Source organism: Entelurus aequoreus, linkage group LG17 (assembly GCF_033978785.1).
Source record: "Entelurus aequoreus isolate RoL-2023_Sb linkage group LG17, RoL_Eaeq_v1.1, whole genome shotgun sequence".
NCBI lineage: Eukaryota > Metazoa > Chordata > Actinopteri > Syngnathiformes > Syngnathidae > Entelurus > Entelurus aequoreus.
Window position 1 is genome coordinate 29486936 of NC_084747.1, and position 17445 is coordinate 29504380.

General features: G+C 36.2%; 1 protein-coding gene across 1 annotated transcript in view; it reads right to left on the reverse strand.

Annotated features, from left to right (window-relative positions):
- The window catches only part of LOC133632783 (GDNF family receptor alpha-2-like), a 287070-nt gene that overhangs the window by 70332 nt on the left and 199293 nt on the right, over positions 1 to 17445 (reverse strand). Inside the window, exon 5 of the mRNA XM_062025454.1 lies at positions 5161 to 5273. Coding sequence (XP_061881438.1) covers positions 5161 to 5273 — 113 coding nt within the window. The remainder of the gene's footprint in view (positions 1 to 5160; positions 5274 to 17445) is intronic.

A 17445-nucleotide genomic window follows, 5' to 3' on the forward strand; every position in this document is an offset into this window, starting at 1 on the left:
AGTCAAGTGGCTAGAGTACTAATACATCTGTTAAAATAAAAGTGACTACAGTAATAGTAAAGTGAGGAGAGCACTAATACATTTGTTAAACTAAAGGTTACTACAGTACTAGTAAAGTGACTAGAGTACCAATACATTTGTTAAAGTAAAAGTGACTACAGCACTAGTAAAGTGACACCAGATTACTAGTCAAGTGACTAGAATACTTATACATTTGTTAAACTAAAAGTGACTACAGTACTAGTAAAGTGACGATACTACTAATGCATTTGTTAAACTAAAAGTGACTACAGTACTAGTCAAGTGACAAGAGTACTAGTCAAGTGACTAGAGTACTAATACATCTGTTAAAATAAAAGTGACTACAGTAATAGTAAAGTGACGAGAGTACTAATACATTTGTTAAACTAAAGGTTACTACAGTACTAGTAAAGTGACTAGAGTACCAATACATTTGTTAAAGTAAAAGTGACTACAGTACTAGTCTAGTGACTAGAGTACTAGTCAAGTGACAAAAGTACTAATACATGTATTAAAGTAAAAGTGACTACAGTACTAATAAAGTGACACAAGAGTACTAGTCAAGTGACTAGAATACTAATACATTTGTTAAAGTAAAGGTGACTACAGTACTAGTCAAGTGTTAAAGTAAAAGTAACTACAGTACTTTTAAAATGACACAAGCGTACTATCAAAGGACAAGAGTACTAATACATTTGTTAAAGTAAATGTGACTACAGAACTAGTAAAGTGACACCAGAGTACCAGTCAAGGGACTAGAGTACTAATACATTTGTTAAACTCAAAGTTACTACAGTACTAGTCAAGTAATTACAGTACTTATGCATCTGTTAAAATAAAAGTGACTACAGTACTAGTAAAGTGACACCAGACTACTAGTCAAGTGACTAGAATACTAAAACATTTAATAAAGTAAAAGTGACTACAGTACTAGTCTACTGACTACAGTACTAGTAAAGTGACGAGAGTACTAATGCATTTGTTAAATTAAAGGTTACTACAGTACTAGTAAAGTGACTAGAGTACCAATACATTTGTTAAAGTAAAAGTGACTACAGTACTAGTGAAGTGACGAGAGTACTAATACATTTGTTAAACTAAATGTTACTACTGTACTAGTAAAGTGACTAGAGTACCAATACATTTGTTAAAGTAAAAGTGACTACAGTACTAGTAAAGTGACACCAGAGTACTAGTCAAGTGACTAGAATACTAATACATTTGTTAAACTAAAAGTGACTACAGTACTACTAAAGTGACGAGAGTACTAATACATTTGTTAAACTAAAAGTGACTACAGTACTAGTAAAGTGACGAAAGTACTAATACATTTGTTAAACTAAAATTGACTACAGTACTAGTCAAGTGACAAGAGTATTAGTCAAGTGACTAGAGTACTAATACATCTGTTAAAATAAAAGTGACTACAGTACTAGTGAAGTGACGAGAGTACTAATACATTTGTTAAACTAAAGGTTACTACAGTACTAGTAAAGTGACTAGAGTACCAATACATTTGTTAAAGTAAAAGTGACTACAGTACTAGTAAAGTGACACCAGAGTACTAGTCAAGTGACTAGAATACTAATACATTTGTTAAACTAAAAGTGAATACAGTACTAGTCAAGTGACAAGAGTACTAGTCAAGTGACTGGAGTACTAATACATTTGTTGAACTAAAAGTGACTACAGTACTAGTAAAGTGATGAGAGTACTAATACATTTGTTAAACTAAAGGTTACTACAGTACTAGTAAAGTGACGAGAGTACCAATACATTTGTTAAAGTAAAAGTGACTACAGTACTAGTAAAGTGACACCAGAGTACTAGTCAAGCGACTAGAATACTAATACATTTGTTAAACTAAAAGTGACTACAGTACTAGTCAAGTGACAAGAGTACTAGTCAAGTGACAAGAGTACTAATACATTTGTTGAAGTAAAAGTGGCTAGAGTACTAGTAAAGTGACACAAGAGTACTAGTCAAGTGACTAGACTAAAAATACATTTGTTAAAGTAAAAGTGACCACAGTACTAGTAAAGTGACTAAAGTACTAGTAATGTGACTACAGTACTAGTAAAGTAACTAGAGTACTAATACATTTGTTAAAGTAAAAGTGACTACAGTACTAGTAAAAGTGACACCAGAGTACTGGTCAAGTGACACCAGAGTACTGGTCAAGTGACTATAGACTACTAATACATTTGTTAAAGTAAAAGTGACCCCAGTACAAGTAATGTGACACCAGAGTACAAGTTAAGTGATGAGAGTACCAATACATTTGTTAAAGTAAAAGTGGCTACAGTACTAGTAAAATGACTAGAGTACCAGTCAAGGGACTAGAGTACTAATACATTTGTTAAAGTAAAATTGACTCCAATAGTATTAATGTGACACCAGAGTATTGGTCAAGTGACTAGAATACTAATACATTTGTTAAACTAAAAGTGACTACAGTACTAGTCTAGTGACTAGAGTACTAGTAAAGGGACTAGAGTACTAATAGATTTGTTAAAGTAAAAGTGACTGCAGTACTACTAAAGTGAAACCAGAGTACTAGGCAAGTGACTAGAGCACTAATACATTTGTTAAAGTAAAAGTGACTACAGTAGTAGTCTAGTGACTAGAGTACTAGTCAAGCAACTAGAGTACTAATACATTTGTTGAAGTAAAAGTGACTACAGTACCACAACGTTTAGTGAGCAGGTTGTGTTATGTGTGTTTGTGGAATTTGTGTGCCGGTTGAGTTTTTCTACGTCATGACTAGGGAAGGTTGTTTGGATTGGGGCATATAGGTGGATGATGTGCTTAATGTCGCCGCATTTTGTAACACAATTCGTGAACCCATTTTGTTACATTTTGCAAACGTTATTACAAAATGCAGGTGCCGCACTTTATTTGAATAAGATGTAAAAATTTGGTACATTTAGAAATCATATGACAAAAGTATTGACATTTTTCAAAATGATATTGTTCATCTTATTATGTGAATCATAACTGACTTAACTATTTATGTAAAGAACTATTGTATTCGGAATGAATTGATGTAAAGAACAGGAAGTGGACATGTGTTCGTACTGGAATTGCTATGAGGTAGAAAAAAAGGGTTGGAATAAATAAGCTCTGCTTCTTCCTTCTCCTTTTCGGACATGTCGTAAAGAACAATGATATGTGATGTATTGTACTGAAATTGTATACATGTTCGAAATAAACTTCAACTAAGTGTGTTCATTTTTTTACAGTGTACATTTAAAATATATATTATTATAGATTTTCCATTATAGACTATTATGTATATAATAATCAAATGTATTGTGTAACAATATGACAAGGGGAATAATTATACATTTATATTCATATTAATTCACTGTTACATGCACCCCGAACTACAGCAACAAAAATAAAAATCGGCAAAGATGTTTTGTAATGTAATCTGTGATATTTGCACCTAAATAATTCCGGGTACATTAGTTGAGGACTTTAGAGGGGGACATTTTGAGGCATATTGAAATAAAGTGTACATTCTTTTATAACATGTTCTGGTTGATAATCCTCAATTACTGAATGTTTAGCAGGCGGAATATTGCATTTTATTAACAAATACAGAAGGTTAAAACATTGTCACGCATAGATATGAATACCATTAACTTGGCGAAGTTGGTAGAGTGGCCGGGCCAGTAATCAGAGGGTTGCTGGTTACTGGGGTTCAATCCCCACCTTCTACCATCCTAGTCATGTCCGTTGTGTCCTTGGGCAAGACACTTCACCCTTGCTCCTGATGGCTGCTGGTTAGCGCCTTGCATGGCAGCTCCCGCCATCAGTGTGTGAATGGATGAATGTGGAAATACTGTCAAAGCGCTTTGAGTACCTTGAAGGTAGAAAAGCGCTATACAAGTATATCCCATTTATCATTTATTAACTTGAACGACATGTAATGTACAAAATATAAGAAGCACTTATTCAGGTATAAATATCACAGATTATATTAGCAAAAAATCTTTGACAATGATTATTTTATGTTATGAATGCATGAAACTGGTATCTAAACATGGCGTAGCTCCTCCTCTGGATGCAAGTGCTCCTACAGCAGGAATACACATTCTGTATTCCTACAAAATACCAAATCTGGCAAGACACCAAAGCACTGCAGGTATTTTTTTTAAAGCGTGTTCGTGTCTATTTTGTGTTGAGCTGTTTAAACAACATTTAAATAAAGCAAACAAACTGTCTAGTTATGGTATTAAAAACATGAAAATGATCCCTCTAATGTAGACTTATTAATGATGAAAAATATTTCTATTTATGATGATACATTTTAGTTAACTATGAACAAACTGCAAATAATCGCGATTAAATATTTTAATCATTTGATAATACTAAAATTAATACAAATATTAATTATATTAGAATGGTTGAATAATTATTTTATACATGTATGAAATAATTATAAAATATTTATTAGTAAGACTTATAATTATAATATAATTTTATAAAATAAAAAATAACAAATAAGAAAAAAGTTTAATTAAATAAAAAACACACAATACACACACATTTCCTTCGGAGAGTGGACTTCTACGTTTACTCCTTCCAGCTTCTTCTCCGTCAAACACACCATCCGCAGCCTTTACATATTCTCAGAGATAATTGTCCACTTTTTAGATATCTTAACATTCTTGGCTGCCGTTATCGGCTCGGTACTGACTAGCTGTGGCAGCTCCACGGTCGGCCATGTTTTTTGAATGATTTCCTTCTTTAATTCAATGACTATCATCCGTTTCTTCTCAGCACTGTCCTTCACACCCTCCTTCTCCATTCCAAATGCATGAGAAACAACGTCGTGTTGATCGCTCGCTATAAGCTAATGCTAGCCAACAGGACACAAGGTGTTTTGGTCAGATCTTCCGGGCTTCACTGTGGCAAATTTCAATATTTTAATCTTTTGACAGCCCCAAAGCAAAGTAGACGACTGCACCACTGCTTTTCATCTCCTGTAATCTCACACTGGTGTTGACGTTTGTGAAAAATATTATGTGATCCCCCAGCAGGTCGCTTCTTCTCTCTCTCTCTCTCTCTCTCTTGCACAAACACACTCCCCCTCCATTACAGTTTTACCCGCAGCCCCGGCGTGATACTGACCGATGAGCCTTGTGTAGGAGGCCAAGCAGGCTTGGTGATTGTCTTGGTTGGGACAGGTGCTCACCGTGGGTGGGATGCTGCGGCAGTTCGCCATGAAATCAGCCAGCCTGGACCTTTGCAACGACAACACAAAGCACAGGGAGACCGGGGTCAGAATAAAAAAAAAAAGAGAAACATCTCAAAAGGACACGATAATGTTCGCTATGTGTCTGATACTGGAGGCTAGATTCTCCCCCCCCCCAAAAAAACACAATTACATGTTATGTAGACCTCAAAGAAGTGTTTTAATTTAAATGTAAAATAAATATACTATGACAATTTTAATCGGTATTTGAAACACTTCCTTATGGTTGAGTTAAATTTCAAAAAGCGGGGTGTTTTCACAGGGATCTGATAAATAGCAATTTGCCACCATATTGTGGATAATGTGAGAAACTCAGGTCAGCGACCATGATGTGTGCTTTCTAGGCATTACAAGCATAGCATTCACTTCTATGACCCAATACAAACAACCTTCCCTAGTCATGGTGCAGGAAAAAAAAACTATTCAACCAGCACAAACAGTCAACACACATAACACAACCTGCTCACTGAGTTTTGTGGATAGAAAAAAACAAAACAAAACGTCCCATTACCATAAAATATTCTGAATTACACCCATTTAAAGGCCTACTGAAACCCACTACCACCGACCACGCAGTCTGATAGTTTATATATCAATGATGAAATTTTAACATTGCAACACATGCCAATACAGCCGGGTTAACTTATAAAGTGCAATTTTAAATTTCCCGGGAAACTTCCGGTTGAAAACGTCTATGTATGATGACGTTTGCGTGTGACGTCAATGGTTGAAGCGGAAGTATTCGGACACATTGTGTCCCAATACAAACAGCTCTGTTTTCATCGCAAAATTCCACAGTATTCTGGACATCTGTGTTGGTGAATCTTTTGCAATTTGTTTAATGAACAATGAAGACTGCAAAGAAGAAAGCTGTAGGTGGGATCGGTGTATTAGCGGCCGGCTGCAGCAACACAACCAGGAGGACTTTGAGTCGGATAGCAGACGCGCTATCCGACGCTAGCCGCCGACCGCATCGATGATCGGGTGAAGTCCTTCGTCGCGCCGTCGATCGCTGGAACGCAGGTGAGCACAGGTGTTGATGAGCAGATGAGGGCTGGCATAAGTGGAGAGCTAATGTTTTTAGCATAGCTCTATCGAGGTCCCGTAGCTAAGTTAGCTTCAATGGCGTCGTTAGCAACAGCATTGCTAGGCTTTGCCAGGCGGTACAGTGTGTGGTTACAGGTCCAGAGATTGGTAGTATTGTTGATCTTCTGTCTATCCTTCCAGTCAGGGGATTATTTATTTTGTTTCTATCTGCATTTAAGCACAATGCTATCACGTTAGCTCCGTAGCTAAAGTGCTTCGCCGATGTATTGTCGTGGAGATAAAAGTCACTGTAAATGTCCATTTCGCGTTCTCGACTCTCATTTTCAAGAGGATATAGTATCCGAGGTGGTTTAAAATACAAATCTGCGGTCCACAATAGTAAAAGGAGAAAGTGTGGAATCCAATGAGCCCTTGTACCTAAGTTACGGTCAGAGCGAAAAAAGATACGTCCTGCACTGCAATTTAGTCCTTCACTCTCACGTTCCTCATCCACAAATCTTTCATCCTCGCTCAAATTAATGGGGTAATCGTCGCTTTCTTGGTCCGAATCGCTCTCGCTGCTGGTGTAAACAATGGAGAAATGTGAGGAGCCTTTCAACCTGCAACGTCTTGCTACTTCTGGTACAGGCAAGGCTTTTTTTTATCAGCGACCAAAAGTTGCGAACTTTATCGTCGATGTTCTCTACTAAATCCTTTCAGCAAAAATATGGCAATATCGCGAAATGATCAAGTATGACACATAGAATGGGTCTGCTATCCCCGTTTATATAAGAACATTTCATTTCAGTAGGCCTTTAAATAAAGGTGCAAGGCATGATGGGAAAAATGCAAAACACTCTCCACAGTTATCCATGTTTGACTTTTAGCTGCTTGATAGTTCTGATTAATTAGACAACTTTAAACAAAGTAGGAAGTGACCTTTCACATACTCTAAATATCCAATTATATTCATTTTTAATTATGTAGCCATTATTTTATTACAATATGTAAACACACACACACACACACACACACACACACACACACACACACACACACACACACACACACACACACACACACACACACACACACACACACACACACACACACACACACACACACACACACACACACACACACACACGTCTTTTGAAAATTTGAATGTAAAAATGATTTATAGATTCACACAAACACACACACACACACACACAAACACACACACACACACACACACACACACACACACACACACACACACACACACACACACACACACACACACACACACTCATATACAAACCCCGTTTCCATATGAGTTGGGAAATTGTGTTAGATGTAAATATAAACGGAATACAATGATTTGCAAATCCTTTTCAACCCATATTCAATTGAATGCACTACAAAGACAAGATATTTGATGTTCAAACTCATAAACTTTATTTTTTTTTTGCAAATAATAATTAACTTAGAATTTCATGGCTGCAACACGTGCCAAAGTAGTTGGGAAAGGGCATGTTCACCACTGTGTTACATGGCCTTTCCTTTTAACAACACTCAGTAAACGTTTGGGAACTGAGGAGACACATTTTTTAAGCTTCTCAGGTGGAATTATTTCCCCATTTTTGCTTGATGTACAGCTTAAGTTGTTCAACAGTCCGGGGGTGTCCTTTGTGGTATTTTAGGCTTCATAATGCGCCACACATTTTCAATGGGAGACCGGTCTGGACTACAGGCAGGCCAGTCTAGTACCCGCACTCTTTTACTATGAAGCCACGTTGATGTAACACGTGGCTTGGCATTGTCTTGCTGAAATAAGCAGGGGCGTCCATGGTAACGTTGCTTGGATGGCAACATATGTTGCTCCAAAACCTGTATGTACCTTTCAGCATTAATGGTGCCTTCACAGATGTGTAAGTTACCCATGTCTTGGGCACTAATACACCCCCATACCATCACAGATGCACACACACGCACACACGCACACACATACACACACACCTATATATGTGTCTTTTGAAAATTTGAATGTAAAAAATGATATATAGATTCACCCGGTCACAGCATGAGGTTCGCTTATCGCTACATAGCTGCATAAAAAAGCTGCTTTTACCAGCATTTATAACCCTACATGTCGCACGTCAGTGTTATTGTGCGCGTGCCAAGATTATATACAAAAATAATACTTTATACCACCTTTTTCTTGCAGTTTCCTCACACCCAAGTGGTAACGTCGCCGCCTTATTCTGTCGGAGTTTAGTGGCTAATTCAATTTTGTGGTGGCACAAATGTGGTGGACAAATAAACACGGACGTATATTTTGCTCTATAACATAGTTGCGTGGGCTCAGTGGGGCGGGGGTGGGGGGAGGCTCTATGACACAATATATCCAAGGATGCCCATATATGTACGTCCATCAATGTGTGATGTCACTAATTGCCCGCTGTAAAAAAAAATACAATAAAAAAAAGTCCATAACCCTGCAAACAGAGGCATCCACAACTAAGTGCAAGCTCACGCCTCATGATTTGATGTTTTGTCAATTTTTGATAGGAATATCCAACATTGTAACAACATTCATACAACAGAAATTCCTCATAGGTCGTCTTTGACCAAACAAAAATGCCAGCCTAGTGCTGTGATAATAAAGTGATGTTCATATTGACTGGCTGCAACTATGGATTTGTCATAAACAGGCTTTTATCGTTCATTTTAGGTTAATACAGACTACATTTAATCGACGAAATTGATTAATTTGATTTTAAAGAATTATTTCCTTAGTATTATGTTGTTTCAATTAATAGTTTAATGTGTGTACCTAAAAACAATGGGTCGAGGGGGGTTCCCGAAACATGTGTATACCCTACATTCTGGATTATAGGATGCTACTTTTTTCCTACGCTTTAAACCCAGCGGCATATAAGTGCGGCTAACTTATGGATTTGTCTTCGCTACAAATATAATGCAAATAGTTAAAAAAACAAAAACAAGCAAAAACACTGAAAAGGTGTGTTATTGTTTGTGCTATGGCGCCATCTTTTGGACGAGTGCGCTCACTGCAGAGGTGACGCAGTGTTGCACTGCCCTTCTGTTTCTGACTGAGCTTCCAATCGGAGGTAGAAGTGCCGTTCCGTCTTCTATCCGTCAATAGCGTTTCTACTTGAAAGGATTCTTCATTCATCACTCCAAGCAACGTTTGTAAGTTTTACAATATAACTAAAACAGTTCTTACTAACTAAACCGTACCATGTGTGATGTCTGCAGGAGTGTTTTCGTGCATATTCATACATATTATCGTAATGTAATCAATTTAGCGTTGTTACCATTAGCTAATATGTCCTAGAGTGTCTATGTTGGTATTATTAATTTACGACGGCGTGGAGTTATTGAGTTTATTTAGCTGATTGGAGAGCTAGTTCCATGATGATGACTTATGTTTTGTTTGATCAGCCGTTTTACTGCCTTGTTACAGACACCCTTTGGAAACAAGGTATGTAAATAAACATTTCCAAAATATTTATGTGTATTACTGATTTCACAACGTATATATCTGCGACTTATAGTCCGGTGCGGCTAATACATGGAAAATATTTTTTTTCTTCTGACATTTAGTGGGTGCGGCTTATATATCGGTGCGTTCTATAGTCCGGAAAATACGGTACTAGGATAACCGATAGCTTCAGTGGTGATACAGACATTGATAAAGTCTTCACTGCTAACTCGATTGTGTTTCTGAGATTTATTGACTTAATATTTTTGTTTATCCATCCATTTCTTTTATGATGGATGATCTTAGAAATGCTGAAAAACACCTTCAAGCCGAAATATCCATCGGAACCACTTCCACAAGGTGAGAACAGTGCACTAGGAAGACGCAGTTTGACCTCCGTGTGCACGTTTCCACGGCAACAGCAACCGGAAGCGACGTCATGCGCAATCCAATCCAGCAATTGTGACACGGCCGTGCTACAATCTTGGCACCCACAATACTTTTTGAGAAAAAATATCAAACGATTTAATTTTCACGTAGTGTTGTAACGATACCAATATTTTCGTACCGGTACCGGCACTAAAATTATTTTGATACTTTTCGATACTTTTCGGTACTTTTCTAAATAAAGGGCACCACAAAAAATGTCATTATTGGCTTTATTTTAACAAACAATCTTAGGGTACATTAAACATATGTTCCTTAAATAAAATAGTGAACATACAAAACAACTTGTCTTTTAGTAGTAAGTAAACAAACAAAGACTCCTAATTAGTCTGCTGACATATGCAGTAACATATTGTGTCATTTATCATTCTATATTCTGTCAACATTATTAAAGACAAGTGGTAGAAAATGAATTATGAATCTACTTGTTCATTTACTGTTAATATCTTCTTACTTTCTCTTTTAACATGTTCTATTTACACTTTTGTTAAAATGTAATAATCACTTATTCTTCTGTTGTTTGATACTTTACATTAGTTCTGGATGATACCACACATTTGGGTATCAATCCGATACCAAGTTGTTACAGGATCATACATTGGTCATATTCAAAGTCCTCATGTGTCCAGGGACATATTTCCTGAGTTTATAAACATAACATGATTTTTTAAAGAAAGGAAAAAGATTTTGTGACGATAAAAAATATCGATGTAATCATAGTTGCATCGAATCGACACGCTCCTGTACTTGGTATCATCACAGTGGATGTCAGGTGCCGATTCCGCCAATGGCGTTTGTTTACATTTACGGTGTGTAGTAAAGCATGTTTAGCTATTCCTCGTCCTGCAGGGATGATACTTGTAAGAAACTTACTTTATTTGTCGCCATGGAGGCGAGGATTAGTGATTTAGAAGTAGCTAAAACACTGCAAACGGTGGATGGACGTTAGCCGCTAGCTAGCTAGCCATGTCTTAAAGCACCTCTTCCTGAGGGCGTTTCAGGGTTATAATTTCACCTTTATCTTTAGTTTTTAAGTCAAAATGCGTCCGTTCTCCCTTTTCTGTCTACACACTTTGTTTGCTTGTAAGTACTCGGTAATTGTGCGCTGCCGAACATACTCCTCTGCTCATAAAACCAGCAATGTCACAACGTGACTTCGACGCGGGACCGGTACGCTTCAGAAGTGGTATAGTACCGAAAATGTCATGATCCATGTCCCGGATCATGTTTTATGTTCTGTTAGTTTTGGACTTCATAGTTCCTGTTTTTTGTGCACCCTTGTTTGTTTTAGTTACCATGGTTACTTATTATTTCCACCTGCCTCTGATTAGTGTTCGCCCGCTCACCTGCTGCCTGAGCACTAATCAGAGGCATTATTTAAACCTGCCTTGCCCTCCAGTCGGTGCTGGAGTATTGTTTGTTGTATGCTGTGGACTCCCTGTTTCGTGCAATGCTCTGTTCATGCTTGTTTTCCGGAGATACCATAGTTCATGTTGATGATTTCATGCTTAGTTCATGCTGCTCGTACCTTGCCAAGTAAGTTTTGTTTGTTTATGCCACAGTTAGCGACTTTTTGTTTCACGTCCATAGTTCAGGCTAAGTGTTAGCTTTTGTTTCCTGCTTTAAGTTGTGCGCCTTTTTGTTTTTCACCTTTTTTTGAACATTAAAACCATGTTTTCTTGTACACCGCCTGTCTTCTCTGCATCTTGGGGTTCGTCACCTCATCATCATGACATAAAATGATTCATTAGTATCGCAGTACTTTATTAATAACGGTATACCGTACAACCCTATTTTCAAGTAACATTTTTTTTGCAGCCTTTTCCACTCGGGCCCTGATTAACACCCCTGGCCACGCCCCCGCTGCCACAAATGGTGGGAAACACAAGAATACTAGTTCTCCAACAGTGCAGGCGGGGGAAAAAGGGAGACATTCCCATATTTTTGGCAGCACATGTGACATTGGCCGCGTGCCCTCATTGGCCGGCGCCGCATGAGGAAGTCACATATGGAGCACATCTGGTTACTGGGATGCCAGGTGGACGGAATAATAACCACATCTCCCTCCTGACTACTTGATTTTTTTTTTACTTTGCTATCTTGTCAACATGCACAACAAAGCCGGTAATTAACGAACGCAGGATGAGCGCGGCTTTTGACCCATTCTTCCGGCATCATCCCCTCTCATCTCGGCGCCTTCCCGAATTCTCTCCGGGCGTCAAACCTTGGGTACTGATAAAAGTGGGGTGTTTTTTTTATGTTGTTGCTGTTTTTGTTTTTGTTTTGTCTTGGTGTGTGTGTGCGATAAGAGCTTTAAGTCTGCCGAGGCCCCCAGGGCGGCATTGCTAATCCACTTAAGTCAGTTTATTGGGAGGAGCATGTGCAAAGTTAGTCCAACTGCTGCATGAACATCAATCCAGAGCACTTCTCCCTCCCGTCCCTCCATCTTTTCACCCATTCACCGCCGCTCGGGCTGACCGCTTTGAGCCCGGTGGTGGATTTGAAGCTTTGATTAAAAACAAATATTTATAGCGGCTGCAATTGGTTAATTACTGTACTTTAAGTCTTGATTATGAGATAAAAAGTCATAATTATCTCATAAAAAGTAAAAAAAAAAATCATGAGAAAAAATGTAAAAATTATTAGATAAAGTCATATTTATGACATAAAAAAAGTTACAATTATTGGACAAAAAGTAATAAATTATGAGATTAAAAAAAAGTGATCATTATAAGATAAAAAGTCAGAATTATGAGCAGAAAAACGTCATTATTATTAACTTTACTTTTTAACTTTAATAATTATTATAGTTTTTCTCATAATTATGACTGCATCTCATATTTTCGACTTTCTTATCTCATAACTATGTCATAACTATTACAATTTATGTCTCATAATTATGACGTTTATCTCATAATTTTGATTTGATATGATAATTATGACGTTTATCTGATAATTTAGATTTTATATCTTAAGTATGACGTTTATCTCATAAATTAGATTTTATATCATAATTATGACGTTTATCTCATAAATTAGATTTTATATCATCGGCATGACATTCATCTCATAATTTAGATTTTATATCATAATTATGACGTTTATCTCCATCCATCCATCCATCTTCTTCCGCTTATCCGAGGTCGGGTCGCGGGGGCAGCAGCCTAAGCAGGGAAGCCCAGACTTTCCTCTCCCCAGCCACTTCGTCCAGCTCTTCCCGGGGGATCCCGAGGCGTTCCCAGGCCAGCCGGGAGACATAGTCTTCCCAACGTGTCCTGGGTCTTCCCCGTGGCCTCCTACCGGTCGGACGTGCCCTAAACACCTCCCTAGGGAGGCGTTCGGGTGGCATCCTGACCAGATGCCCGAACCACCTCAACTGGCTCCTCTCGATGTGAAGGAGCAGCGGCTTTACTTTGAGCTCCCCCTGGATGGCAGAGCTTCTCACCCTATCTCTAGGGAGAGCCCCGCCACCCGGTGGAGGAAACTCATTTCGGCCGCTTGTACCCGTGATCTTGTCCTTTCGGTCATAACCCAAAGCTCATGACCATAGGTGAGGATGGGAACATAGATCGACCGGTAAATTGAGAGCTTTGCCTTCCGGCTCAGCTCCTTCTTCACCACAACAAATCGATACAGCGTCCGCATTACTGAAGACGTTTTTCTCATAATTTTGATTTTATATCATAATTATGACGTTTATCCGATAAATTAGATTTAATATCATAAGCATGACATTTATCTCAATTTAGATTTGATATCATAATTATGACGTTTATCTCATAATTTAGATTTTATATCATAATTATGACGTTTATCTGATAAATTAGATTTTATATCATAAGTATGACGTTTATCTCATAAATTAGATTTTATATCATCGGCATGACATTTATCTCATAATTTAGATTGTATATCATAATTATGACGTTTATCTGATAATTTAGATTTCATATCATAAGCATGACGTTTATCTGATAATTTAGATTTGATATCATAAATATGACGTTTATCTCATAGTTTAGATTTTATATCATAATTATGACATTTATCTGATCATTTAGATTTCATATCATAAGCATGACGTTTATCTGATAATTTAGATTTGATATAATTATGACGTTTATCTCATAATTTAGATGTTATATCATAATTATGACGTTTATCTGATAATTTAGATTTTACATAATAAGTATGACGTTTATCTTATAAATTAGATTTTATATCATCGGCATGACATTTATCTCATAATTTAGATTGCATATCATAATTATGACGTCTATCTCATAATTTAGATTTTATATCATAATTATGACATTTATCTCATAATTTAGATTTGATACCATAATTATGACGTTTATCTGATAATTTAGATTTCATATCATAAGCATGATGTTTATCTCATAAATTAGATTTTATATCATAATTTTGACATTTATCTCATAAATTAGATTTTATATCATAGGTATGACATTTATCTCATAATTTAGATTGTATATCATAATTATGACATTCATCTCATAAATTAGATTGGATATCATAAGCATGACATTTATCTCAATTTAGATTTGATATCATAATTATGTCGTTTATCTCATAATTTAGATTTTATATCATAATTGTGACATTTATCTGATAATTTAGATTTTATATCATAAGTATGACGTTTATCTCATAAATTAGATTTTATATCATCGGCATGACATTTATCTCATAATTTAGATGTATATCATAATTATGACGTTTATCTGATAATTTAGATTTCATATCATAAGCATGACGTTTATCTCATAAATTAGATTTGATATCATAATTATGACGTTTATCTCATAAATTAGATTTTATATCATCGGTATGACATTTATCTCATAATTTAGATTTTATATCATAATTATGACGTTTATCTCATAATTTAGATTTTATATCTTAAGTATGACGTTTATCTCATAATTTACATTTTATATGATAATTATGACGTTTTATCTTATAATTTTGATCTTATATCATAATTATGACATTTCCTCTCATAATTTTGATTGTACATCATATATATGATGTTTTATCTTATAATTTTGATCTTATATCATAATTATGACATTTCCTCTCATAATTTTGATTGTACATCATATATATGACGTTTTATCTCATAATTATAACTTACCATTGAGAATTTGTTTCCCCTTTTGTTTATGCAAAGGACTTTGCTTCGCAACTTCCGCTTTCTTCCGACGAAAAAAAATATATATATAGATATCGAACATTTTATCGAACGCATTTTCTAGTGATATCAATCACGTGTCTATGGCGATATATATTGATATCCTTTTATCGCCCAACTCCAATTCTGATCCACGTCTTATCGTATAACGTCTACCGGTGATTGGTATAGAAGCTAGTTCCGTCGATAAAAAAAACAACCCTAATGGTAAGTCATAATTATGAAAATAAAATGTCATAAAAAGTCGAAATGATAAAACAAGTCAAAATTATGAGATTAAAATGTGAAATCATCAGATAAAAAGTCATTATTATGAGATCAAAAGTGGAATTAACTGGATAAAATTCATTATGATATAAAAAGTCGAAATGATGAGATAAAAAGTCATAATTAGGAGGTTGAAAAGTCATAATTATGAGATAAACAGTCAAAATTATTACATTAAAAAGTCAAAATGGTGAGGAAAAAAAGTTACAATTATTAGATAAAGTCATAATTATGAGATACAAAGTGGAAATTATTGGACAAAAATTCATAAAATATGAGATAAAAAAATTATAAGATAAAAAGTCATAACTATGAGGGGAAAAAAGTAATTATTAAATACAAAGTCATAATTTTTCTCATAATTATGACTTTGTATCTCATAATTTCGACTTTCTTATCTCATAACTATGTCATAACTATTAAAAGTTGTGTCTCATAATTATGACGTTTATCTCATAATTTAGATTTTATAGCATAATTATTACATTTTATCTCATAATTTTGATTTTATATCATAATTATGACGATTTATCTCATAATTATGTCTTACCATTGAGAAGATTTCCCCCCTTTGTTTATGCAAAGACCCTTGCTCCGCATCTTCCGCTTTCTTCCGACAAAATAAAAATAAAAACATTAAAAAAATGACATTTTATCGGACGCATTTTCTAATGATATGGATTACGTGTCTATGGCGATATATATTGATATCCTTTTAACTCCCAGCCCTGATCCAAAGTGGATCCAAACACAATTGACAATGCAGTAGTAAAAGCCACACATAAATGCTTTCATCCCATTTTAGGAGCCTGCATGTGATGGATACAAAGCAATGAGACGCTAATTAGTAAAAAAAACACATTTTGTTGTTACATGACTTGTTTTAATTAAAGGGCGAAAAAGAACAAGCCTAAAGCGAACGCCTTAACGGTTAAGAAGTAATGCCAGTTTATGATGATTTTGTGGCCATATTTAGCAAGGCGTGTCACCTGATATTTCAGTTAGTGAAGCAGCAGGGCACAATATTTCATACTTTTTGAAGTGAAATGCATTTGCCCCCAGCTCTAAATGAAGTTCATGTAAAAGCTAAAGTGGTATTCAACATTCCAAGAGCCTCAAGTTGCAATAGTCGGTCAACGATCCACACGCCTCAAAAGTCACGTTGTTCCATTTGCTTTTTCTTTGGATTTTTTTGCACCCTGGCTCCTCAGTACCAAGTGAAAGAATACCATGGATAGGCTTTTTGTAGCCCTAAACAAAATTTGGTCTGTGGTCAATTTTCAGTCTTTAATAGGACCTATTTATCCATCCAACCATTTTCTACCGCTTGTCCCTTTTGGGGTCGCGGGGGGTGCTGGAGCCTATCTCAGCTGCATTCGGGCGGAAGGCGGGGTACACCCTGGACAAATCGCCACCTCATCGCAGGGCCAACACAGATAGACAGACAACATTCACACTCACATTCACACACTAGGGCCAATTTAGTGTTGCTATTTATTATTATTATTATTATTATTAGACTCCTGAAGGGCCCCCACTCCTAAACCTAACATTACCGCCCCACATACACACATGCACTCTAAAAAAAATCATGTTACTTAATTTAATAACCTCATTAAAAACTTTTTTTTAGGACTTTTTTAAATATGGGATTAACATGCAGTATTTAGATCAGTGCCCCCCCCCCCCAACCAAGTGCCACCTCTGAAAACACTC